The sequence below is a fragment of the Anopheles merus genome, chromosome 2L (genome assembly GCF_017562075.2).
Source record: "Anopheles merus strain MAF chromosome 2L, AmerM5.1, whole genome shotgun sequence".
In the NCBI taxonomy this organism is placed as follows: Eukaryota; Metazoa; Arthropoda; class Insecta; order Diptera; family Culicidae; genus Anopheles; species Anopheles merus.
Window position 1 is genome coordinate 50,023,292 of NC_054083.1, and position 27,926 is coordinate 50,051,217.

The 27,926-nt window shown below is 45.4% G+C and overlaps 1 protein-coding gene across 10 annotated transcripts in view; it reads left to right on the forward strand.

Moving 5' to 3' along the window:
• The window catches only part of LOC121591809 (rap guanine nucleotide exchange factor 4), a 110,918-nt gene that overhangs the window by 51,347 nt on the left and 31,645 nt on the right, over positions 1–27,926 (forward strand). For 7 of the 10 annotated variants that reach the window (XM_041912787.1, XM_041912785.1, XM_041912784.1 and 4 more), the window contains 3 exons: positions 20,953–21,099; positions 25,649–25,700; positions 26,464–26,582. In XM_041912787.1, the coding sequence (XP_041768721.1) occupies positions 20,953–21,099; positions 25,649–25,700; positions 26,464–26,582 (318 nt within the window). Of the gene's footprint in view, positions 1–5,662; positions 5,680–10,947; positions 11,054–18,003; positions 18,248–20,952; positions 21,100–25,648; positions 25,701–26,463; positions 26,583–27,926 lie in introns of those variants that run through there. The other 3 variants (XM_041912792.1, XM_041912794.1, XM_041912793.1) reach the window with 3 other exon arrangements.

Sequence of the window (27,926 nt, forward strand, 5' to 3'; positions counted from 1 at the left end):
CGAGTGATTTCTTGCTCTACTCTCTGATGTACGTGCGAAAACTGACTTCGGGCGGTGGGCACGACGTTCATAAACATAGCGGTACCGTGGAGCAACGAAAGAAAAAAATAAGCTTCTGTGCCGTTGCACTCACCTGAGGTTTGTTGAGGATCTTTTTGCTCTGCTTTCCTGCGCTGGTTATGCTTTATTATTGCCCCATTGCGTACCTCTGCCCCACTGTCTGCGGCAGCCCTTCCGCCGAAGGTCAACCGAGGTGTAGCCGGTCAAGGTGCCGGCCTGGGTGGTTGTGTGTTTTTGATAGAGAGGTTGGAATTCGTCTTCGCGATGAATTATTTAACACCGTTGCTAATTTTGAGCAGTTTTTTTCTTCTCTCCCCCCCAATGCCCGACCTTTCTAGTGTGGGGCTCTTAACTTCTCGCGGGAATGCTGCTTCGCGCGAGCCGTGGTCATAATTCATAATTTCCGAGCCTCTTTCCTCGCTCGATCCAATCTTATCGCGCATTAGAAACACGCAAGTACCATTGGCGAGTGTTCTAATTTCGATCGCGAAACAAGCGCACAAACGGCAGAAGATGCCAGTGCTTGGCGTAGCTGGTGCTCTCGTTCCATTGGAATCGTCGCTTTAGAGAATCCCCAGATTGCAGATGAAAGCCACGCCATGCTTTGGTTCCCAATAAAAAGCGACTCTTTTGTGACAGAACCGCTCGCTCACCGCCTCATTAGAAGCGCTTCTCGGGCGTTGTACAAATTGGCTTCCGGGGGTTCATGAAGGTAGCTCACACAAATACACACAAAAAAAAGTTACATTGCGGAATGTTAATTCAATTTGATATTAAAGCGGAATGGAATGGCAAGAATGGAATGCAAAACTGGCGCGTATGAATGCGAATGCGTTCCCTTTGTGTCGGCGCTTTGCACACAATGTTGGTGGTAATGGGCAGCAATACTGCTGGGCTTGTAAGAGATGGGTCATAAAATTGAGTGAAATTTGTGTCAGGCGGGCACATTAGCTGTGTGTTTTCTACGTTCTACTGCTCTGAAGTTAGTAAAACGCCCAAGAGATTATTTATGCAATTTTCCCCGAGGTTTGATGGCATGCCATCCTATGATTTCGCTCTAAAAATGAGGATGAACAAAGCAAATAAATGTTAATTAAGCCAATTAAGTCATACACATTGCATAACTGTAGGCGTTTTGTGTGTGTGCTGATTGATAACTGTGTGGTAATTAAACAGCTTTCGTCGTTGATGAAAGCTTAATTCTAATATGTACTCCATCTTCTATTTTAAATTCAAAAGGGCAACAAATCCCCCGGTTTTCCGCAGTTTGAAATATATTGACTCCAATGGTTTTTTTGTGTGCCTCAGTGTCCACAAATCACTAGCCGAAATGTGCTAATTAAATCACGACCCTTCATCATTATGAACACACAAACACAGTACTGCGACAATATTTATTCTGCGGTAGGTTTATTTGCTCGCCAAATTATCATCGACAGTCAATCGATGTTTACCAGAATCCTTTAATCATCCCATCTCGGGTCGCTCGTGCATAATGTACTCGTGGAGCTGTCTACAGTTTCGCAGAGCTATGTAAATGTATCTGTTTGAGTGCATCGAAAATGCCGGTCACAGCTGTTGGTTGGAAAATAGAAACATTAAGATGGTGCTGTGGAAAATTTCTATGACGAGGTGGTGATATGAATAAATAAACATTTCGAGCACACCAGCTCTCACGCCAAATCCAAGCAATGGACATTGGGATGTAACTTAAACCGGAAATGTACTTAAAAAGTAAACATAAACTTAACGTTGCGATACAGAGTTGAAGTTAAGGCAATTGATAATCTTAAATAATCGTTAAAGTATCTTCATTTCTCTGCCTGATGATTTTGAGACATTGAACGTATCATCATCGTAAGGCCATGGTTACTATTAAAGCGATTGGTTGACAATAGTTCTGAAAGTATGATTAGTTTCTCTTTTGTTCATGACCATGTTTTACTATCTCCGGCTCTACGTATAGAGCATTATTCGCATCTGCATGTGAACTCTAACTTGACCATGCCCCATGAGGATTTGTGTGTCTTCCGTAGTTAGCCACCGTTGAAGCAACATTATTCCTGCCCTTATTTACACTTTATCGTGTGCTGTTGGCTTTCATCGAATCCCCTTCCCACACTTCCATGGTGGTCGTGTTCAGCAGGACACGGCCGAGTATGTGCGTGTTTGTGTGCATTGATTGACTCCTGTGAGTGGGAAATTGCATTGCCATTTACATGCATGACCGGCATCGGTTGACAGACGTGCAGTGGCTACGCGGCACTCGCCACAAAACCGTCCCAAAGCCAAGGGAAACAAACGTCCCTGCTAGCACTAACAACAACACTAACGCGACCCTCCCCGTCATTAGGGCTTTGGACGTTGCGTGCTCTGGTCGATCGATTTATTCATTTAAGTTAAGCAAGTACAAATGCCTCGGTGACAATCATGAAGAGCATGGTGGTGGTTTCGGTGGTTGGTGGCTGGCAGGGAAGTGTACTTCAGGGCATTTGTAGCTGGTTCGGACAACATGAGTAAATGTCCACCAAAGGATAATTTCATGGCGCTCGCGTGCGTTTTGCCGCTGGGAAGGATTAAGACGGACAGTAATACATTGTGCAACATCAATCTGAGACGGTAATGATGTTATTTGGTGAGGGAATTTATGAACGGCACTGGAAGGCTGCCCAGATAATGAGCTTTTGAATAATGAAGTGTGTTGCTTGCGCAGATTAAATTGAGCTTATTGTAAGGATTTAATTATATTATTTGCACAACACTGTACACCTGTAATATCCGTGACTCGTTTGATCATTAACCGGGCTCTGTACCATGTTTTGATAAGGTGATATTGTCATTTTGATTAATTAACTTGGTTTTGCACTGCGTATTGCATACTGTAAGGCGAATCAAACTCATCAAATTTACCCTAGCCATCAGCTATTTAGCATGTATTGTTTAATGTAGCAAAAAACAACACAGCTAACTGTTCACTTTTGTGTTAATTCCAGACATTCAAGAGTGAACTGAGCACATTCACCGATTTCCACAAAATTGCAACCAACTGCACTTTGGCGTTCCATTCATCGCTCGACAATTTCTCAACTTTTGTCTCGCTCGTGTCTGCCCCAAAGCTCGTTGCGACCAAGCCCGTAAGTGGCTCATACAATGCAGCACATTTCATCCATCGATGGGTACCATTTTCGCTTCCCAATGCACCCGGCAAGCGGTAGAGACAAACAATAGAGGCAGCTCTGGCTGCTGGGCAGGCGGATAAACTGTCACGGCGGGTTTCTGTGCTGTGTAATGACGGGTCGAGACAGTTTACGAATAAACAACGACTGCTCACGATTAGTCCCGTCTCGATTGCTAAGAACAACGCGGGAAGCATTCCTTTCAAACGACACGATGCAATTCCGCAATCAAAAAAGCTTTGTTTGTCGCGGGCTTTTGTCACAAAAACCGTTTGCCCGCGCGGTGTGATGGGGAAAGATTTCAATTGATAAAAATCGTATTTCTATTAATCTGAATTACTTTTTTCAACTTTATGTAATTGAATGTTGAAATCTTATAAGTTTTGGAGTTATCAAAGTTGTACTGAATAGTTATGCAAAAGTATACCAAAAAAGCTTTTAAAAACTCGAATGGCGTTTTCGAACGCTGGTAGTTGATATCTTTTTACTTATATGATATTATCAACCTTTTTTTTTGCTCTCACAGTGTTTTCAACATTCTCAGTCGAGCATGTAAGCTTTATAAAGCAAACAAAGCCACAATCAAGGGACCCATTCTGCACGCAACGTCGAGCAGTATGCCCATGCAAAGAGGCGGAGAGAAAAAAGAGTAACGCTAAACTGAAAAGCAGGTAGCATAATTTTTCAATGCATCATTTTCTGAAAGCCTCCATTTCCACAGCCTCCCGCACATCTTTGCAACAATCTCCCGGTGTGGAAGATTGCAGAAAAATTGCAACAAATTTTCCACCCGTCTGCACGCGTCTGAAAAGCGGGAAAGAAGAAAAAAAGGGAAACAGTAGGCTCACTCGCCCCGTTTTTTCTGGTGCATTCAGGTGATTACCCCCGCGAGCGCCCTACCGTTGACAGTTGCCTCTCGGTGGTGGGATGAGTTCTTTGCCGTCGTGCCATCGCTGCCGGTGGGCTTGTACTTTGTAGTGTGAGCATTAGGCGTGAGATCGTCGCCAGTCCAGTACAGAAGATCCGTTTGTTGTTTTATTTTCATTTTAAATCCGTGCTTCTTTTTCTTCTGTTGCGGATGGCGAACAGTGGTTCTGCAGCTTTGAGCATAAATCTCAACACCCCCACACAGCCAGACACACACACACATGAACACACGAACGGTACAGTGACTGTTGTTGGCGTGTTTGTGGGTGGTTATGATGATTGTTTTATGATTTTCTCATCGCTCATGGCTTGCTGTGATTTTGTGCAGAGCGTCGCGCGTTGAGTGTCGTCGATGCGATAATTGTGTGTGTGGTTGTGTTGCCGTCGAAACCAATTAGAGACGTCAAGATTGAGGTGGGGGGGGGGGCAGGGTGCCGCGTGGGTGAGTTGACGCGTCGCTCGTACAACGGCAATGACCTCACGACCAAAAACATAAACCACTCGGTTGCGCATGGTTTATTGCAGCATCAGCCACAGCACTTCGATCACGACCTGCCGACGCATTTCCTCCCAAAAAAAAACATTAACCAAAGAGCATCGTCCCGGGACTTTTTGCTGTGAAGAGGAATAATTTAACCATTACTTCTGTGGGCGTATGTTTTCTTGTCTTTACTTACATTATCTTCTATTTTGCCTTATTTGTGTGTGTGTCTGTGCAAACCGTCTAATTAGCGGAAACTGCTTTGATGGCGCCGTTTTCGAACGTTGTTGTAGCTTGCTTGCTGTGGTTTTTATCGTCTTTATTGACAGCACTTCTCTAAACCCCGTCGAAAGCGACCGCAAAGTTCACGGACACTCAAGTGCGCACAGTAAGATATATGGGGGGGGGGGGGGGAAACGGTGCATCGTGTTGGCATGAACTACTCACCCCGGCCGCGGTTCGATGAGCCGGAAAACAGTGCTGCGAATCGGTTTTTCTTTATCGCGCTTTTTACTTTCAGAAAATTTGTGTTCAATTGTTTGAGCGAGTTTGTGAGCATCAAATGGCCGCTGCGAGATGATTGTTTTGCACGCTTTGGCGCAGGAGGAAAGTGGATTGTTGTTTGTGCATTTCGAGGCTGTGTTTGGGTAAGGGATGATTTCTCACGGGTTTATCAACCTCCCAGAGGCTTCTGGGAGGTATTAAAAGTGCATTCCGGTTTTTAGTAAATGTGGCGTTTAGATGATGGGTTCATAATTGAATAAGTGTTGTTTAGAAATTTGAGTGATTTGGTAACAATTAAGTTAATTTTGTAGTGGTTGTATAGTAACGCTTTATTGAGCAATTCATAAAAAAAGCAAGTAGATCAACTAAATGATCATTCTGTTCATCGATAACTGTGTTTTATCATAACAAATAAATAGAGAGTTGGAGAAAAACAAACACAAAATTATGACAAAATAAGCTTAAATAGATATACATCACTAATAAGTTATTTGTCTTTTCGTTACAGGTAATACGTTAAAATACGGCAACGTAAGTAGCCTCAACAAATTATGAAATCCTGCAACGTGTTGCATAAAATACATTACTGTTGCCAAAATAATGAAACTTTCATTTCTAACGATAAGTTGCGTAAAATCTGGCAATGCTTAATTTTGAGTTTTGAGACCTTATTCCACAATTTCAACTCATTTTTATCTACAATCTCAATCTAATCTTTCAATCATCACTACCAAAAATGGCATACGAAGACAATCACATAAATCTGTCACCGTCATGTTGCCTCACTTTTAGCCTCCGGCGGCCTGTGCCTTGCAGCGTGCAGATGATCAACGCTGTAAAGATCTTGATTAGCTCTCTCGGCCGGCTTATCAGCCTGCTTTCCCGCGATTCTCCCATCCCCCATCACTGATGTCACACAAAGCCTTTTGGGGCCCGGGGGACCAAAAACCGAGGACCATCGGTCAATCTACTGAACTTTCGCTGAATTCGAAACGAACTCTCCCCCATTGGACAGGTCGTCACTTTCCCGCTTAATCTTCTGCTAATTAGTGAACGTAAAAGCGTCGACCAGGTCGTTAGATATTGGCGGCCTGTTTTTTTTTTTTTTTTGGCGGGGACGGCCGTCGTTTGGGAGATAATCCAGTGACCAGTTAGGTGGAGCTTTGCCATTTTTAGTGTGGTGGCGCAGCGTTGTGAATGCGAAGCGAAGAGCATTCACTTCGCATGCTGGCGCACTACTACTGTGCAAACGACAGCCCGCGGAAGGCACAGGAAGGCTTTACCGATCGAGAGAGGTTCGTTAATTATTTATCAAACGAACCTTTGTGCCTGGTGGTACCGGGCGGAAAGGCGTTAGTAGGTTCCCGTTGCGTTTTGCTCGCTGCGGTAGCTCCCGGTAGCGTTTCCGGTTCCCGTTGACGGGGCGCAACGGAGGGCAATGAAGAAGATTAGCTTTATCACAACGACAGCCACTAGATGTGTTCTTGGCCGTCCCCGGGAGTGGTCCGGAAAACGGAAGTGTGCGTCTTAAGAATCAACACACACACACACACACACACTACCACACTTGGTTGATGATGTGACGGGCATGTCGGTACCGTTGAAGGAAGCCAATTACGCAAACGGTAAACAAGGGCAAATACTTGTTGATTGTTCGCGATCGGGCAGAAGGAACTGACAACAGCCAGCGTTCAGGTAGAACGGCATGTGATAGTTGTACCGACCGTTAAGAAGGAGGACTTGAGATATAGAGCGTTTCTAGTATAACGAGCGCATCGATTGGCTGTTTTATTGGCAGCCGTCTTGTTATCGGTGTTGGTATGCATGTAATATTTGTGCTTTCCGTTCGGTATCGGTGCAGGCGGTCAGGAAATGATTATCGAGCTGAAATATGCCAATCTACCGCCAACAACAGCCAACAACGCCTGCGGGAGAAGCCAATGACTGGGGAGTTTGTTGGGCGTTTGTTGGGATGTAATTTATTGCTTCCTGAGATTCTGACCGGGGGGTGGTGGTCGTAAATGATGGGCATCTCGGTGCGCTTTTACAACGGTTGAAAACGATAGCATTAAAGAGAATTCAAAAACATCTTTTAGAGCAGAAAGCAATACAATAGCTTTAGATTCAAACTTAATATAATAGACTATTATTAAACCATGCACAATCTTGCTTTCATAGGATTCGTATGTGTTTTGTAAGGCCTGGCGCTTTCTTAGTATCGGAACAACACGCTCGTATTTACCAACCTATTTCCAACAAATTTGTTTGCACAGCAAGTCATCTTTCGATGCACAGTTTCTACGAATCAACCATTGCAAACAACAGCATCGAACGTTCATGCTCTTGCAAGACAGTTTTCATTGCAATGTCATTGCTGGTTGAATGTTGACCAGCTGAATGTGTGCACGCAAAGCACAGCATAAAGTTCAGCATTCAACTTTCCGAACGATGATGCACTTCGGTCAGCTTTCAGTGTGTAGTCAGGATGTGCTGCAAAACATCCTTGCATCATTTCAGCGCCCGAGCGGACATTCTATTATCGAGACTACAACTGTTGTACGTGTGCCTATGCAGCTCTGAGCAGTGCAAGCAGTGGAGCTTAATCACAGAGGTATAGAAAGGCTGATTCTATTCAAAACCGTCCAAGCGGCGAAAGCTGGATGGACATCGGTATTTATGAGACACACATCGAGGTACACACATCCTGCCCTCCCGAGAGAGATTGTGAGAGATGACCTGTTGGCTCGTGTATTTGCCAGGAAAGCGCATGCAAACCGGGCTGCAGGTGCATGTGTGCGCTACCAGTTGCACGTAGTTGCCTTTCACCCAACGCAAGTCACGAAGGCTGAACTTTCCCACCAGTGAGTGCAGTTGGTAGTGCAAAATGGAGCATTGGAGATGGAAGCAAATAAAAGGTAATCGATTTGTATATCGGTGCCGTATCTCGGATCGAGTGCAAATTTGATGCAAAATGTGAAGCTTTAGCATTTAGTAGATGTGGCTGTGTGAGTGAAACCATTCAAGCGCAAAAAGGCTCATCGTCAACACCTCATTATGGCACCATGGCACCTTCGATGGTGCGATATGCAGGTGAAGCGGTGCACCGGAACACAGGTGTGCTATAGAAAGGACCTTTTTGTCCACGGGGCAGTAAAAAGAGCTACGAATGAAGTTTAGGTCCCGTCCCCGAATGAAGCAGAAATGAAACTAATCTTCCCACGGATGTGGCATTGCTTAGTTCATCCATGCTTTACTTACATCCCTTTTTGGGGCGATGAGTTTGAAGGCATCGTTTCTGTATGCATTGAAGCGCCCACTATTTCGTCCCAAAAATAGTCTAGAAATGTAGACGACACCCAGTGGAGGGGAGGTTTCCAGGTTGGCAGGACCCGCAGTTGCACGTTTATTTGAGCAGTGAAGTGAAGTTTGTGAAGAGCTACGCAAACTCATAATGAATGCAGGCGCAGTACGAAGTAATGATATTTTGGGGAGGCACTAGGAATCATCCAGCACTGTCCGGAAGCGTTGGAAATGATGGGGTTTTCGTCGGTGGGGAACGATGCAGCAGCTTGTTGAGTTTGGATGAATGCCAGTAGCTGCAGGGGAGATGTTCTCGTTTGGCCGAAGGGAGTAGGAAACGATTCGGAAAGGCTTTGTCAGATTCAGAACTTGGACAGATGACAAATTTGTGAATTGCACCCAAGGGAAATGAGCCTTTCTATATACGATGCGCAGAATAAGTGCAGGCTTTTGATAGGAGTTCCCTTAGATCCCTTGGAGACCTTTGATTTTGTGAGAAATGTTCAGAGTATAGATGATAAGCTTTTGGATCAATAGGCAAGGATTGCTTGGATGAGTTTTTTGGCTTAAAGTTTAATGTCAGAATATGCAAAGCTTTCATGTCTAACTTCACCAATGACAGGTCCAAATGATGGACCAAACTACCAAACACAAGCTTGAATATTCCCATTCCCAATAGCCCCCAACGCCCAATCTTGCCTCCATTATCATCGTCCACCATTTGTTCCATCTATCTTCTCCGTTTTGGTAATCGTTTTTTGCGTTTTTTGTTATTATTTCTCCCACGCTGTCTCGTGCAGGCATATAATCTGCTTACATACCTGTAGCTTAGTCACCATACCGCATGCTAAGGTATCGTCGCGCTCGCCTCCTGCAGGTGTAGGGTTTCATGTTGTTATTTGTACTTTTTTGTTGTTGCTGTTATCATCCGCTTTGCCCCCCAAAAACCCTCGATCTCATGTGCGTCACCCAACGCAGACAGGCCCACGGTGCTGCACGGCGATGAAAAGTTTGTGTTTGAAAATATAAAAAAGGCGCAGTAACAAAACACACAAACCATCATTGTTTAATGCAGCATAATGAAGGTATTATGAAGGGATTAATGATGCCTGGATGCTTTTGATCGGATCGGGTGGAGCTGTTGTTTTTTTTTTTTGTATATTTTGTGAGCACAAAATTGTGACAAAATAATCGCTTAAATTTGAATGATGTCATTTCATCTTTACATTGTTTGATGGACGCAGTTTGCGTTTCATAATCGGGTGGGTAAATCTAAATCATTCGTCTCGCGTGTCTTATTCATCACGATGTTTCGTTGCTGGAAGAGTGTGCGCTTGCTGCATGCTGGAGATTTGCTCTTTCTCTCTTATTTCCTCATCCCACATCACCACCAGCATACCCGCACATACACACGAACACAAATGCGACCCTCAACCACAGCGCAGCAAAGCACCTTTCCGGATGCAAAATTGCCCGGCCTTGGTGCGCTACAATTTCCGCTGCTCTCGAAAGCGATGAATAATTTATAATTACTTATCCTCCCCGTTTGCCTCGTGCGTCGGATCGTAAACCATACGCGCGGCACCCGCAGCCCGAGGCTTTTGCATCCCATATTTACATAACAATCGATTGCAGCTCGCGCGCACCCGAATTGTCACCCCGCGAATCACAATTCTCGCCTTGGTTGCGTTCATTTGCGCGGCTTAACCAACTGAGGCCCCGAAGGCGTGGAATAGGGAATGCGCCGCTTGCGACGAGATTTGCATACGCGCGCCCGTCCACCAAGCGACCATTCCGCTTTTGTTGCAATTTTGCATTGTTTGCAATACGTCCGTTGTTATGGTCGAAAAATAGCACCGGAGAGCGGTATTTGGGGAGCGCGTGTGTGTGATGTTTCCAGCACCCAAATTAATAATGCACACTCACGCACACGCCATGTTTCTGTTTTGGCAAGCTTATTCAAAATGTTGTGCAAAGAAAAGTAATGGATGTGTAATTAATAGCTGGTTGGTACAGTTGCGGAGGGAAATTTGTTAAACTGGATTAAGTTTATCACTCTTCGTGCGGTTTCCAAACGCTACCGTTTAGTGCGCGGTAATCGTTTACCCAAACCGCTTAAATCACGTGCGAAACTATCTGTTTGCGCAACACACAACACGGTGCGCAAATGCGTAGCGTAGCGATCGAAACAAGATCAACGTGAGGACGCGGTTGTGGCAGTTTCCTTCCGTTCAGCTTCTCGGGCAGGTCCTGCAAACAACACTCCACTAAACCACAACAAACAGCGCACCGCTCTAATGTGCTCGCCCTGTAAGATAAGGTGTATCTCTACAGGTCGCCACACAAACTCTCGCAGGTGTTGATGTGTGTGTTAAGGGAGAGAGTAGTAAAAAAAACTCACCCTGAACGAGATGTGAAACGCGTGCGAGAGGTGTGGAGATCCACGAGCTTAGGGGCAATGATAACGCGACACTGTCACGTCACGCCATTAGTCAGTGTCAACTGTGCGATCCGGTCGGTGTAACGTTGGCTAGCGTGCGCGCGTTGTTTCAGGTGTTTCGCTCGAAGCTCGGAATTGCGTCCGATGCGGTACTGTCTGCGTTGTGTACGTTCTAACGCCGATGTAGAAGCGCTTGTTTTTTTGCGAATGGGATTAGATATTTATTTGTAAACGAAACCTGAAGACAATTCCCGTTGACAGGTTGGCACGCAAAAGTGAAGACAAAAACACCCAAACGCTGGTACAATAACGGTTCAGTGTATTGGAAAAAACCTGGCCAGATTAAACTGCCAGAATTGTCGTGTTCCCAACATGGCACCAACATGGCAATCAAAGTTCCGTCGTCGTCCAGTCCGTTTTACAGCGTTGCTGGACAGAGCAGAGCACGAGGCGCTAATAAAAAATGAAAGTGTCTAGGCTTGGCGTGTAAAATGTGATTGTGATTCTGTGCCGGGCCATTTTTTTTCTTCTCCTTGCGCGTGAACAGTGAAGGTGAAGGCCAATTGTCCAGTACAGCAGCACACACCGTCAACCTGTTTTCGTTGCAAATCGTAGCTGTCAGGCCATCCTGTCTGTTGTCACCAGCGCGGCGTGACATCGAGTGACCAACCTAAGCCTCGTTGTAATTTTCCCACATCTTTGGCCTCTGCATCTCTTCAACCAGCTTCAGGCTCAGGGCGCGTACTTGAATCTGTGGCCCCCGCGTACTGTTACTTCTATTGCGGAAGGTTTCCTCTCCCAGTGTGGTACTACTACTCCGAGGGGGCGCTTATCTGTAGCGCACGTGTGCGTACGGTAGTGTGTTTGGTTGTATTTGTGTGATGTGATGGAACGTGCGGGCGACACAACAAAACGTGCTAATTATTCGTGCGCCTCTCGCGTGGGTCGTGTTGATGAAAACCTGTGTGGATGCTACTATTCGTTTTCTGTGTATTTCTCTAATGTTTTTGTGCCCTGCCGGAGTACGATTCTGTGTTCGACAAGCCGAAGAGTTTGTACCAAAGTGCAGTTGTTCAGTTCGAGGTGTGGAAAGTTTGTGATTAGTGTTCTAAATTCATTGGATTTTCTAGTTTTTACATATTTTGAGTGACGTTTCTTATTAAAGCTCATATTTTTTAGAGATCTGTAACCATTAACTAAATAAAGCATTATTTTTACAAGGATTTTTATATGATTTGAAGAAGTTGGTATATAGCTTTCTGGGCTCTGTAGGACATCAAGTGATACATTACTCCATTATTTGTGATGTGACAGACGTCACGAAGTGTTCAGAAAGTATGCGTTAAGTATCAGAACTGCTGGAAACCCCTGTATCAACAGTATTAATACAACGCTATCTAAATTCTTAGTAATATAACACTACTTCCCTTTTGCAAGAGTAACTCGAGCGACAAACTGATATGAAGCTCGTAAATGAACACTATCACTATGCTAGAAATATTCATACCTTTCCTAGAAGCTCCCGGAGCTTTATGAATGCAACTTTTAAGCCACTAATAACTCACAAAATAGGGGTAGAAACTTTCCCAGCGCCCTCGGTGCTGGCACACTCGGTACTTCCAACTTAAATTGGCATCAGCAGCCCGTCCGACAACTCCGGACCGGGATGCTGTAAAAATGTCAAGTTCTAACCCCACTTTTTGCAACCCAACAGAACGCACACCGCACAGCTGACCCTACTGACGCACTCGCTACACAGGGGGCGCCACTTTACATTATCATTCCCTGTCCATGGGGTTGTGTCCCGAAAGCTTGTAGCCTTTGTATGCTGGTTTTATCGATATTCTCTGCGGACCAGCAAGCACAATGAAAGCTACGGAAAAAATAATCACCCAGGTGGACGGTTTCCGGGAAGGGCTGTGTGTTCTAACTTTTTCGCCTAGGTAAGGCTAAGTCCGGCGAGCTTTGTGTTCGGTTTCAATTTCCCTTTAATGTTTCCTTGCATGCCAGTGTCTATTTTGCAAATGGACCGGTGGGCAGCGTAGAGAAGGACAACAGCAATAACACAGCAACAAAAAAACACCATTCCCATAAAAGTAATGGATGGGTGAACATTATAAACACCATCAATTTTGTCTTTCGGTTTGCCGGGAAGGAAAATAATATCCTGCCGTTTTCCATTTTTCGGAAATCATGAAGACTTGGCGCTTGGACACTCGGTACCTAGAGTGGGAACTCTGTGGATCTTGCGTTTCATTTCCAAAGAAAAGACGAGAAGACGACAGTGAGGAATCACTTTATTGAGGTAACGATGAACCTGACCCAGTGGGAAACAGAACTCTCACCTCCATCTCAGCCATGTAAATTGATGGAATTCGTAGAATCACCGGAAGGAATGGCTGCTGGAAAGATGAGAATATTTTAAATCTCCCCCCCCCCCCCCCCACTTCAGCTAACCTGCTGTGACGTGATACGCTTCCGAGTGCAAGCAAGAGAGACGCGCAATCCAAATGCAAACACCGTTAATCAGTCATGAAGGAAAGCAGTAGTACGCAAGGTGGGAGTAGGGGGAATACCTTGCCAACTAGCTTTGGAAGCTTTTCCATCTCCATCCGCAGATGGATGTGGAAAGATCACCCCGAATGCCGGCACGTCCCCAACCCCATCAGTTTCTGTGCGCTTATTGGGGTTGCGTTACACTTGTGGCGCTTGATTGATTCTGATTGAAGTTGCCGGGCGAAGTGCATCGGGCGTCGTGAAGTGCATGCACATCGGCACCGTGCAGCTTTGCTGGCTTCGTTAAAGGAGGGTGCACGCTTCGAGCTAACGGCAAAAGGCACCGACTTTAATATGTCCACTCGTATCATCTTTCCATCCTACACACGTTTTGCATTGCCTGCCGCTGATTGAATCGTTAAAAACGCCATGTGAATTTGTGTTATCCAGGGTAATCCCGTTCTTATTACACACTCCGCAGTACGTTTCGCAGAAGATTCACTCCTACTGTTGGGCAGATGTAGAGCGGGCACCAAATGACAAAACCACTGCATAATCACAGCAGTCCACCCGGAGTTTTGGCTGCCCGTTGCAGTACAATAATCTGCTTCGCTACGATCCTTGCAGGGTCCAGCGAAAGTAACAGGCTGGTCGAAAGCACTCGTGCCCGGCCCGGGAAAGCCCATCAATATAATGTCCGGCCCGGTGACGGTGCCGCCTGTTGACGGTGACATAATGCCATTTTATGTAGATCGGCCTGGGTGCTTTTTTATGGAACCATCATTCGGTACTAAGTGACTCTCTGCTTTCTAAGTATCGAGCAGAAGCCCAGCCTTGTCGGGGGACGTATGGGCAACGCTGAAGCTATCCACCTATTTGACCGGCCAAGGGAAAAAGCTGCAAAATGGATGGATGGATCGTATTTTACGATAAAAATCTTGATGTCTGCTGCTGTCGTCATGCTGCTGGTGACGGCACGACTGGTGCTCGACGCGACGCTTGGACTGTCAGGCATGTCTCAACGTTTTCACTGACCTGGGGAGAGCTTTCTGGGCTACGCTTGTTGCTTCACTCGATTCGCCGTCGGTTCTCGGTTTCCCAACCGAACGTAACGGGTGAGAATTAATCAGTAGGTTTCACAGCAGCTCCTTCTGGGATATTGAGCTTCGCACTTGCTTGCCATTCCCTTGCCATTGGGGAGAGGAGAGAAGGGATCATTGGAGGATGGTGCAGAATTAATCCATTTCATCTTCGTCGTGGGTCGTGCTGGGCGATCCTTTGTGAGTTCGTTTTGCACTGCGGTATTACTATCGCCATCGGCAAAGGTGTTTGATCTTACCTGCTTTACTGTGGCCCCTGGCCCAGTGTCCCTGAAGCACTCTCCCTTTCCAAGTAGCTCTCCAGGGTGTGGGTATGGTTGGGTGCTGTATCATACTGTTGCTTGGTTCTGAGGATGAGATTAAAATGATATACACTTACGAACGACGTCGCTATTTCTGTCCCACTTGTTCCGTGTGGGACGATCGTATTAGATTGGAAATAGGAAGTTGATGAGCGTATTTTGGGCCACCGTTTCCATTGATCAGTGCAAAATCATGAATGAAGCTGTGGGTTGCATGCTTTGCTGTGGAATACAGGAATAGCGACAACGTCATCGCAAAACTGTCGATGGCTTCATCAAATTTCAAACCTAGCGACTATATTTAGACATTCTCAAGAAGTCTGGAGCCGGCTGACTGAAATCTGTGAAGGTGCAGCTATTTTCAGCAGCATTTGTAGCAGTGCGGATTGTATAAATTCAGGCTTTTGCAGAGTGTTAATCCCAAGGCTTTAGCAATATATTTCCTTTTTGTATTTCGAAAAGAAAGAGTCTTCAAATAATTATTAAAACGATTCAGTAGTCATACAAAATCATCTCACACAACTAGTTCGATCAGATTTTTCAGCGCAGTCAATCCGCCCATCCTTTCAACTTCATTTCCACGCACGACCTAGCAACAAGTATGCAAAAATCGCCCCAAAACCTTTGCACAACTTTACCTTGGCCTTGCATCCCGACCATACCTGTAGCTATAAAGTGGCAAGAAAAACTTTTTCCGAAGCTTTTTTTCCCCTACGGCGGCGCCAATGAAGGATGAAGAATGAAGCATTTGTTTGGGAGTGAGATAGAGAAGAATGGAAACGCAGCCTCTCGTAGCTTTTGTGTTTCGTTGCACGCAAAGTGTTTTAAGGCAGAGAGAAAAGAATTGAGCGAAAAGAAAAGTGGAGATGAAAAACAACAAATATTTAAACTTTTGACAACTTTACCTCCCCCCCCTCCCCGGTGGCAATGGTATGGTGTTGGCTGCAGCACGGTGCGTCGTCATCGTTGGCTTTCAGCAAGATTAACGGTGTGCGCGAAGGAAAATAAAGAAAAGATACACAGAACAAGATAAGGATGCCGACAGGAGCATAAAAAGGAACGACAGCGGAAAACCTGGAGCTGGAAAGCCTTCCCAAAAGCAGCGCGACTTTCGAGCATATTTTTTGTTGTTTCCCATCTGTTGTGCGGATGCAGATAAAAGGAGACAGAGAGAGAGAGAGAGAGTGAGAAAAGTGCCCCCCCGAAACGATGGAGTGGAAAATTATCTTCCGACGCCGGAGGTGTAGCAGAGCAGGACGATGCCGGTTTGTCTCGATTTTGAAGTGCAGAACACAAATGAGCGTTTTTCGTCCGCAGGGAGGAGGACGCACTTTTCCTCACCGTTCATCATGCGGTGCGTATCTGGTTGTGCTCGGAGGAAGAGAGAGCATATTGTGCCGGCGGTTCCAACCATTCCCTCAAATCGTTATCGAACCGATCTGGCGAAACTTACGGTACGGTTGGAAGTTTTTGAACCGATCGACAATCGTACCGCGGTCGAGGGTTGGCGGGAAAATTGTTTTCTTTTTTGTTGCGTTTTTGTGTTTTTTAGCTTGGGTTGTTGGTCAGTCGGGTCTTGTTTTCCCACCTGGCCCGAACGCACCGGAAACTTTTGCATTAACGATAATTTCACCTTTCACGATAACTGCCGCTGGGAGTGAGCAGGTTGATGGACGGACGAACGGGACCAGCCGACCTTGGTGCCGTTGGCTATCTTGGAAGTAAGCGAACACTGGCCGAACACACATACACACAAAAAACAACATGAATACATAAAAATTGTCAGTTTCAATGGCTTCAGGAGCTGCGCAAGGATGGGTTTGATGGGTTCGTCCTGTTGGAAAGAAATGCAAAATATCTTGTAGAATCTGTCAGACAAAACTGAACAGAAGTTTTATCAACCATATTACACACTTTTTCTAGCTGGGTTTGTGTTTATGTTTGAAATTCTACATCTTCCAAAGACGTTGTGCAACATACAATGTGTTACAAAATGTCACAAAAACGTCCGCAGTGATATACCCTGTACCCTAGTTCATATTCATCGTAGAGTTCTATTCTTACGGCTCAGCTGAACGAACGAAGGCTGAAAACCAGCTGCTTACCGACATGATACCGCGAATATAACCACCAAGCGCGATTGGACCTAACAAACACTCGACATTCGCGCCTTGTGGGACACCAGGAATGTCCTTATTGTTAAGCATTCCTGCACGGTGCCCGATATATGTGCACACGTCTGTGTCAGATAAGATGATATTTTTGATCGCCCTCAACGCGTATCGCTTCCTTCCGGACAGGTTGGGCGGGAGTATTTTCTCCGGCTTTTCGTAGCGCTCGTTGCTGCTTGTGGAAGGATGCTACTACTACTACCGCCACACGAGAGCTGAGGGCAAAAGAATGAAGCACAGAAAAAGTACGTGACAATGGTGCGATATTTTTACGAGTGTTCGCATGTGTTGCACACTGAATACAAGAGGGCGGGGGCTGTGTCCCTGCGGGAGTCCGCGAAGGGAGATGAAGTCTCCGGGTATCGATTTTCTGTCCCCCGCGCGGGGTATCTCTTTGCTATGGTCTGAAGGTCTTTTGTGTTCTTGTTGTTGTTGTCGCTCACTGGGCCAGCTGGGACCCGGCTGCTGGGTTGCTGCTGCTGCTGCTATTTTGGGTGAAGTTTATCAAAGCAGAGAATTGGGCAGCCCGATCCGATGGTGTGCTGGTACCACTCGAGAGTTGGAATGGCAACTCGTGCTTCTTTTGCTGTGTGTGGTTCAAGGTGTCGGTCTTTGTGGGAAGTTTTGGTTGTTGGGCAAAGTTGACACAATTTTTGGTATAGGGTGAGGGGCAAGAGCGATTGGCTCTTTTATTGGTACAATATGATGCACTTTAGTTTTTGTTCCGATTGTAAGTGGCTACCTCGAATTTCGATGGGTTTTGGAGACGAGAAAGCTTGGAGAAGGGAGTTTTGAGGAAATAGAAGAAGCATAAAATGAATAAAATAAACAGATGAATTCGCTTTTTAAGGACCTATTTTTGAGCTAATATATTCTGAGATAAAATTCAATTCAACTATCATAAAAGTTTTGCTGGGCACATCAAGATATTCAATTATTAGTACATCACAATTCCATCAGAGGGCGCCACTGTAAATCTTAGTATACCATGCTTGATAAGGCTAAAAAGCGCCCTTAAAGCATCTAGGTATTTCAAATTGTTCCAGTGTAGTTCACAGATGATTCTCAAAACATTTCATCGACCGTATGGTAAAAGTGATAAGAAAACTGGTAAAAAGTGGCATCAGAAAAGCACAAACGCACAATAACAATTCAAGCTGTACGTGAAAGGTGTGTCGCGAAAGTGAAGACAGTAGCAGAAACAAAAACTCTTTTCCAAAAGCCTCAAGGATGTGGCTCAAGCGACACCGGCGGTACAGCGTCACATCGAACCGGCGTCGCCGTAATAAGGTAAATTCCACTTCACTACCAGTTCTCCTAGTACACGTGCAGGCGCACCAAAACGGGCAGAAAGGCAGCACAGCAAAAAAGAGCCCCCCGAAGGCGACAACTCGTCCTGCTATCTGTTGTAACTTTCCCGAAATTCAGTGGGTACGCTTCAAGGGCAAAATGTGATTGATTTTGGCGCCCGTCACCGTTCCCCGTTCTCGCTCGCTGGCAGCAGCAGCAAAACTTCCCCGTGGCCAAAGGGGCCGAGTGGAAGCTGCCACCGATAGAGGCGGATGGGAATGCCGACGCGCAGAGTGGCTGCCGCCGGGCGAGGGAAAATGGAAATTGTTTTACAGATGAGTGGAACAAATTGTGCCGGAAAACCACACGGAAAGTGGGCAAACACCAAAACGGCGGGTTGGTCTGTGTTTGTGTGTGTGTGTGTTAGAAGGGGCATGGTTCGAGAAAGGGAGACTTGAATTGAAGGGGACCCTGTCAAAGCGCATGGGCGACCGTGAGCGAGATACAAGTCAGCGAAGAGCGGGGATCAATTTTATGCCGGGGATTTGGCTGAGAATCGTCGGCACAGGAGTGTTGAACCCCGGCGCCCCTGCCCCCAAAAACAATCCCGACAGCCCCGATGGATTTGTTCAGTCTTCAGTCGGAATTGATTTGCGGCCGTTTCGTCCTGCCTCGTTGTCGATCCGTTCCGTTCGATGCTGAGCGCCGATCACCCGAAGTGCCGGTGACGAAAAGTGCATTTCTGCCTTTGCAAGTTTTCAATCCGATTGAATCGGAGAGCGTTCTGGAACTGTTTTATATTTGCGCTCCTCCCATCCTCGCCGCTGTTGTGTTGGGTTGGTTAGATTTTTGCATTTTCTTTGCAATTTCCTGCAGGATCAAACGAAACAGACGTTTACAATGGGACAATGGCGGGTAGTAGCAGACAACAGAGAACAAAAACCCCCAAATGCAACTGTAACCCAAAATCAATTGTGAACGTCGGTCGATTTGGTTGTGTTGTGCACAATTACTTTGTCAATTTCGTTCCATCCCGTGCGCCTTCGTGGTGAGGGTGGGTGAGTGATTGGGTTATTTTTTCTTGTTGGTGGTGTATCGGCAAATTGTGTTTTCCCAACTAACGAAAGCAAATCGTAAAACAATTGCGACGAAAATGGATTGTTGAAAAACTTCTGATCTGTGGATGTATTGTGTGCAATTAGACGGATTGGAAGGGTTAAAATTGGATTAGATTGGTTGTTTTTTTGTACATTTTTTCGAATATTAATAGTTTTAATAGAGCCACTCTGGAGTAGACAGTTTGAAAACATTTAATTGTATACTTTAAATATACTGTCTCTTGAAACAGAAAAGGTTGTAAAGATTGGCAAACGATGCATTAGCATGCTCACCCTACCATCAACCTTTCCAAGATGGTAATGTACTTCGTTAAGAGCAAAGTAAATTTAGTTCCAACACGCAAAGAATGGAACAAACTATTTTCATCATTTTACGTTTTTGTCCACGCTGCATCCCGCATACTGTACACCATTTTACGGAAATGAATTCCTCTTCATTATTGCCACCATTTCTGCTCACCGCTACGAAAGTGAAAGCAAAGAATAGCGAAAGAATGAGACTCTCTGCGCAGCACTAATAAGACTTCCGCCGAAAAGGGGCTTTTCACGGTGCTGCAACCCAAGAGCTGCATCCCGCCGCTGCACTTAAATGTGCACAGAGCTAAGTTTGTCGCTAAATGAACGCAAAACATTTACAGTTCCTCCGGAGCGTAACGACGGAAAAGAAGAGGAAGAACTTGGCAGCATCGCGGCGGTAAAAGCGTCACCAAACGGGTTTCCAAACGAGTAAATGAGCGACCCCACTTTTGGTCCGTCCGCTTGGCTCTGAAACAGGCACCAAGTTTTTTTTTTTCGGTGCTCTGCCATCCCACCAAGAAGCATAATTTTGCGTTGTTCTGGCGGTGCTGCTTGCATGGAGCAAGTTAAAATGAGTACGGGCCACTGGGAAAACCGTCACATGCAGCCACGTCCATAATCCTTTTCCATGACGTGACGCTGCAACAAACGGCACTTTGCTAACGAACGTGTGGAGCAACTTTTCCTCGTTCCCAGGCGGTTATACGCCTCTATGAAATGAGTGGAAACCTGTGTTAATAAGGTCATTTAATGGCAATTTTGCATAACTTTAGGCGGGTGCGTTACATGTATTGCATACAGTTTGTGTACTGGCTGAAATTCTGCCTAAAAGTATGCAATCCGCATAACTTAACGTGGGCTATGCTTCTCGAGCTACAAAATCGTGTTTTTCATGTATAATTACAATAGTACAACGGTCTACAGGGAATATTTGTTCGTTGTTTAGACAGAAGAGTCCATATTGAAACGTCAAGTTGAAGTTGTGTGTTTTTGGCCGCCCTAAAGTATCTGCTCGCCCAAGCAGATGATCCTATAATCACCGCTGTTAAGCGATACCCTTGTTCTACTTTAATTCTATCCCGATGGTCTCATAAATCTGTACCCGGCAGGGTATGCCAGAAATAATTGGTTTCGAGCCCTGCGTGTATGATGGCCTTTCCCTTCGGGCTAATCGTATCGGATCTCACCGCTCGTAGGTCATCCATTCAAGCAAGCAGCCGACATCGATACCTGTGCTTCGTTTTTCTTACACTCCCTCTGTGTTCTTTTCTTTCTCGGTTTCATTTACAGCTGTCAGTAACACTATGTAATTTGGGCGTCGGGGCCACCTTCGGCGAGTCCATCCTGCACGATCTGCCCCGGGACAGTACGGTAGTGACGAAAACAACCTGCGAGCTGCTGCGCGTGGAGCAGCAAGATTTCAGACTGATTTTTGAGGTAAGTGTAAGTGTGTAAGAGCGTGGTTGCGCAGCCATTAATGAGTTTGGGGGAGCGGATGTCCTGGGGGGTGATGTTGTAATGAGAAGAGATCATGCTGCTGCAGTGGAATTCTTTCGGTCATTCGGTACGGAAAGAAAACACCAAAACAAAGTACATGGTTTGGGGGATTTCTGTTATTTCGGTTGGATTTGGCAGCTATTAATAATGGACCGCTGGTGTCAGATTACGTGTTCTGGTAATTATGGTTTAGTTTCACCTGAATGAAATCTTCATTGAAGAGGACTTTCGGCTTCCTTTCAGCTCATAATGTAGCGAGAATGCCATCTCAAGGGAAATCATTAGCGTTAGTAAGCAGAAAAAATGCTTCTCCTGGTTGCAAATTGCAATTATTATTACTGTGAGGAATTTAAAGCTCGCTCGCGATATAAATAGTCTTAGTATTTCTACTTACGCACGCTCCACATTCTTCCCCAAAACTTTGTTGTCCCTTACAAAAGCTACTTTTTTCCATAAAACCAAATTACCGCTTCTGCCGCTAAAGATAGCGCCAATAAGCCCCGGGGCTAAAAATAACTCACTATCATCACCATCGCGTTCCCCTTCGGGGCGGTAGTTGATAAGAATGTTTTGATATCACTCACCGGCGGATACTACGTCATTGCCTTCCATGTTGTTGTCACCGTCGCCAAGGCAAAAAGCCAGCGTAAATAAATACCAATTAATGGATGAGCTGCTCGGATGCTGTATTCACGCCCGGTTCCATCATTAGGCCGATCATAAATAGTGCCGACACACGGTCGTTACGTGCTTTGCGTGGACTCGTTTCCCCGTTGAAATGTAATTATTTTTACCACTCTCTCTCTGTGACCTAGTGTCGCTACATTAGCAACAGTGGATTGATACTGGCAAAGATCATTAAACGAATGACGTAGTTTGACGAAACTTTTGCTGTGGCATTATTTCAATTGAGAGAAGTCGTTCTCTGCTATAACGATTCACTTTCACGGGAAATATTATGACCAAAAAAGGGCGAGCGAAATTTAAATCCTTTTCGATTTAAATATTATTTGCTCCACTACGTGGAACGATAGAAAACTGGACAAACAATTCCAAGCCAGTTGCAAAGCATCTACACTTTCCATTTATGGTTGAAATAAAAATATCTCTTTTCGTGGAAAATGAAGAAATAATCTTTTACATTTCACAAGTGCCTAAAAACAAGAGAAATCGTAATAATACTGAAAGCTGTACTTTGGAACTTTTAAATTGTGTGGAGGTGTTTAAGCCTACGTTAGATTGCATGGAAACAGTGCCTATGCCACTTTAATCCCCAACAACTGTCATACTCTCCAAAGCATCGGAACACAATGGAGCAGCCTGGTGTTTGGTACCGGTCCAATTGGAAAATGAAAAATTTCTCCACATTTCCACCAAACTTGAGGTTAAATTTGGAACGGTTTCGCAGTAACATTTCATCTTCATCTTCCTCCCGGGTGTCTCTTTCTCTCTCTCTCTCTCTCTCTCTCTCGTACAACCACGACACACATTGTTTGTGGTTTTGTCTGCGGATGAACCATTCACAGGTTGAAAAGGCGCAAATTGACGTCACCGGCAAACGAACCCACAAAATGGCCGAGAGCCCTTGACCATTGGTCTCTGGCCGGGCAGGCCAGTTTTGTGGTTTTGGCTTTGGTTGTACCAAACCTGACGTTCGGCTAACAGTGGCGAGAGATGGTTGGTGAAGAACATTCTGCCTCAACGGTTGAGTTAGGAGCCGTTGAATGGTAGTGACAACAGTTCTACGCGGGCTGCGGTGTAAGATGCCAGAAGGGTGTAAAAGCTATTTATAGCATCCAGCTACTAATGGTACGATGGGAAATAGTGACGCTGAACAGATTAGTAGTAGTAGTGCTGGCACAGCAGGATACCAGAGCTCGACGGTGTTAGCCCGTTGATTAACGGAAGGTCGTGTGCTGCATCCCTGATTGGTCGTTGATGTGGAGATGTAAACAGAGCGTGTTTGTGATTTGAGATTTTGCTCTATTCAATGAAAGAAAGATAGAAAGTACCATTGAAATATGTTTAAATGAAAAATCCCTGAAATTATGGAGTAATTTAATGGTGCTATGGAAATATGGAGCCTAAAAGTATGCAATCTACAATACAAAAAAGTCAAATTTTGAAGGAAAATTGCTTAATTGAGCGCAAATCGCAACAATGTTGTTCCAGTGTGAAGCACTCCGTCTTGATTGTACTTAATGAGCGAGAACAGCCACGGCAAAGCGTTGCTGAAGCAATTTATGACAGATTGCATACCGAAAGCAGCCGCTTGCTGTCGCATTCGCAAATAGTAGCTGTCTTTAATTCAACCCATCCAATGTACTTCTGCTTCTTGGGGTAGTCGTCTGCTTCATTTTAATCTCGCTCCCAGCATCAACCCAAGTGTCGCTCTTACGCGCTTCCATCTGAAGCGCTTCAATTCATTTCAACATCCCTGGGATCCCGGGGAGAAAACGGCGAAAGAACGCCACCCGCCATCACGACACCCTGACTGTCGATTGTTTTCAAAGTAACATCCTCGAACAGAAGCTTGATTTCATGTTTGCACAGAATCAAACAGCTCACCTTACACACACATACACACTGCCAACATTTACGCGCACGCATTCAACACGGCTGCTTAGGCAGTCGTCGCTTTCTCAGGGCAACAGTTGATGATGGATTATTCTTCCCGCGGGCGCTTTAGCATGCACTCGGTTTCGGCGTTTTGTCCGTTTGCTTTGCGTTTATCTCCGGCCCGTGCCACAAACCGCCCCCTCGCTGCCAAGACAGCTTTCCATCCCATTCAAATGTGTGGAAGTAATCCGACGGGTAAACTGTGCTGCCTCTCCTTCCCCTGGATGTGTCTGGAGTGTTTTCGCCGTCGAGAACTAGATTGAATGCAAAAATGCCTTCCGTACTGTTTGTGCTTCTGCTTCTCCCCCACGGGCTAAGAATAGACTGTGCGCCCGGTTGCAGTTGCTTCTCGGTTTTCGCTCTTGAAACCATTGAAAATGCGAAATGGAGTTGCAATGGCGGCATGGAGTGGAAATGTGATATAAAATACAAGAGCAAATGATTTATATGTATCGCCCGAACCTTCATCATTTGCTTGGTGTTTTATCGTACCTTTTTCTTCTTTTCTGCTTGCTGGTTTAGGTATAAAATCACTTATCTGTTCGTTCGTGCAAAGCCATACAGAAAACGGGTGCGTACACCCGTCATTGTTCCTTCTGCCAGTGTGATATTTCCAGCAGATTGATTCTATATTTTGTTCCGTCTGATTGCTTGCATCATACACTAGACGCCCTCCTTCGCCGCATTCCGTGTCAAGTGTTCTATTTTCGTACAATATTTGCACAGCCCTAGCTGTGTGGCAGCGCTAGGATCGAATGGCACTCTTGCTGATTTATTCATGACCATGTACGATCCTCATGAAGCTCATGATGCTCCACTATTCTGCTGCTGCTGCTGCCAAAGATGAGTGCTTCCCTGTTTGTCGCTTATCTTCATGACTGGCTGTCTAGCATTCGGACTGATCGAATTAGGAGTAGATTTATGAGCGCACAGCATGAGTTTACTTCCAAACGGTGTGTAATTGCAGCTCGCTCGATGTTGCAGAGCTTTCTCCGGGTACACGGGAGCACAGTTCCGGGACAAGTTATCGTTTGCCAATTGGGTGTCTTTTATGCTTGACATTTGTTTACACATGTCGCAGCTCATGTTCATTGGAGGGGAGCAACACGGGCTGCTCCATTGGCCGGTACACGTTCGAGGTACTTATTTCGAGCAAAAATAGTAAACTCGTCCAACATGAAACGAGCTCAGCTGATATGTGAAACTGGTATCAATTTTTCACAATTCCTTGCAATCAATCTCGTCCCCGGACGGGACGGTAGTCATGTCTGTGTGTGTGTGGGATGGAGTTTCGATTGGATCTGAATGTGATTGAATTATGTGACATCAGCTCATTGCGCCGCTGGGAGGGGAATTTGTGCTCCCATTCGAATGTCAGGTTATTTCGGGCTATGGGAGGTTACATTCTCGGAAGGTTTTTTTTTATTGCGAGCTCATCAATTTACCACTTCATTGAAGCAACAGTACAACTGCAGTGGGTTCAGCTTACTGGGCACGTGTGGCTTGTAGGCTAAAAAAAACACCCGGACCCTGGTATAAATATTGACATCAACCTTCAGCAAGAAAAATGTGTTCATGTATTGCTTACACAAAAATGTAAAAAAGAAGCACCGACTCCTGTATGTCGTAATTAAATATATGCTCATTGGGGGTTATTATATTTCCACTACTGTGTCCTGATGAAAGGGCACATCCGACGAAGCAGATGAAGCAAATAAGGTTGTGGCGCTGTGTCAGCAAATACATTTCTTGTAATTAAATTGCCCTTCGAGCCGCTTTTGCTACACTGGAAGAGTTCAAGTTGTACACGCTGGTGGATAAATTAAAAGTAAACATTCAATGTTTCTCTCTGCTTTTATTCTCGTTACAGAAAAATAAAGAATTAATGAACGACATAATCACAAACTGTAGGCTAAAAAATGGTAAGTATGCAATCTGCTGCACAACAGCGCCTGTAGCTATGCAGCACGCGCATCAAAATTGTTCTTGTGTCGTTTAAAAATCGACCCAATCGACCTGTGCTGCAGCTTCGTTTGTAATCATTTTCGACCCGTTAATGGAATTCCAATTTTCGACAGCCCGAGTCAATCTGCGTAATTACGTACGTACGATTTTGTAAACCGCGGCTGCATTTCCGAACGCTAATGACGTTTCCACCCCCCCAAAAGCTAATGCTTTCGCCTCATAGTGCGCTCAGAGATGCAAACCAACTAATATGGGTCGAGTGTAGGCTAAAGCGGGATTAGCGTCGTTGTTTAGGCAATCTCATTTGCGGGTGCGAGAAAACTCATTTCCCGTACCATTTGTGCCAAGCGTGTGGCTAGATTGGATGAGCAGCGGTTGCGATTTGAGCGTGACAGGAAATAAAGTGACATTTATTGAAAATGATGGACAAGTTCAGCAAAATTTGAAATGCACCAGATTGATTGGGTTTTAGATTTTGAAGCATGTTATTTAAAGATTTTAAATTAATTTAAGTCATCTCTAAAAAAAAGTGTACCATTATTCTTGAAAAGTGTATCTCCAACGTAATCAAACCGTTACATGAGCATACCGGAAGCAAGATCCGCAACGCAGAGGAGCACACATTTATTAATCCTACGGGAGCACTATTTTTCTACCACATGCTTTTATTCGCTTTATTTTACTCGCTTTTTTTCTTCTCTCCCTCTCTTTCGCAAACAGGATTTGGTCAGAGCATGCAGACGACCAGCACGGTACAGACGAACGTGCAGCAGCAACCGTCGCCAACGAAAAAGCAGCTCAGCCCGGATCATCCAAATCCTGCCGCACCAATTACGGAGGTAAGCTTGTACGTGCGTTCACTTGTGCGATTGTCCCTGCGCTTGGGTACACCGTGCTGCAAATGGCGTTTTGCGGCCATTAAAAAAGCACGTTGTGCCGCAGCAACAGTTGTTACGCGGGATTGAAGGATTTCTATCCATCCAGGAAGGAGAACGGTTGGGAGAAAGTAATGCAATGGATAAACAAACAACTTGTGAATGGCAAAAACAAGAGTTTACTCACAGCATGCACCTGTTATATGCGTTTCTAATGCGTCTAATGGGGTCTACAGTTTGCTGTGGCCGTTAGGTTAGGATTAGGAATTGCACGTGGAAGAACCACTCGAGTCGCTATTTCATCAGATGTTCAAACTATTCTTTTGATTTCAAATCAAAATGACAATTAATATTGATTAAAGCACTTTTAATCAAGCTAATTGCATAATTTAAGGCGCTTCATCGCCTAAATGTATGCTATTGACAGAGCAAAAAGCACTTAAACTGTGTCCGTGTCTTAACCTTGTTCAAACCCATTTTGAGCTGTTCATTTGCCTTGCTTAGCCGCAATCATAAGACGCAGCATAATAATCCTCCGAGCACTCAAATGCTTACCGCGCGAACTGAAACGATTCCGCAAATGGGCACAACGAAATCGCATAAATTCCATCGATTGCCGCCGCCGCCGCCGCCGTTGTTCAACGTGACGTAAAACACAATCCGCACACACGCACACCTGGCCGAAAGCTGTTGCCCGTTTTAGGCGCGGAAAACCGTTATCCACAACGCGCACACCGTTCCAGCCATAATGGTGCCATAAATCTTGGTTACACGGATTACGCTGATACGGGGTGTGTGCGTTTTAAGAAAGAGAACCACGGTGACGCGATGGTGGCCGAAAGCATTTGCAAGGCAAAAACAAACGCTTCCACTCCGGTGTTCATTTTAAATGCGGTTGGCTCCCTATCGGTGGAAATCAAATCATCCCCTTCCCTACTACACGGAAAAACATCATCCAGCCAGATAAGCCCCTGACGAACCGCAATCATTGTCAACTGCAGGTTTGGGCCAAAGTTTCCAAAACCGTCGCCCCATCCCGTTATCCGTCGGACCGATCGAAGCTATTAAAGGGCGAAGGACCATTCCTCATCGTTTTCCCCCACCAACCAACCACCGCAGTGGGCGTTGCTGTGGGTGTGGACAATGAAATCAACGAAGCAGCTTAGGATTTGCTTTACAGACAGGCTTCCAGAGGGTGTTTTTTGTGTGTGTGTGTTGTTGCCTCTTCTGAATTGTTCGTTTATCTTCAATTTCCTTGCCCAGACGCCTTATCCGGCCGTTAAACGTGGCACATCGCTTGTCTGCCTT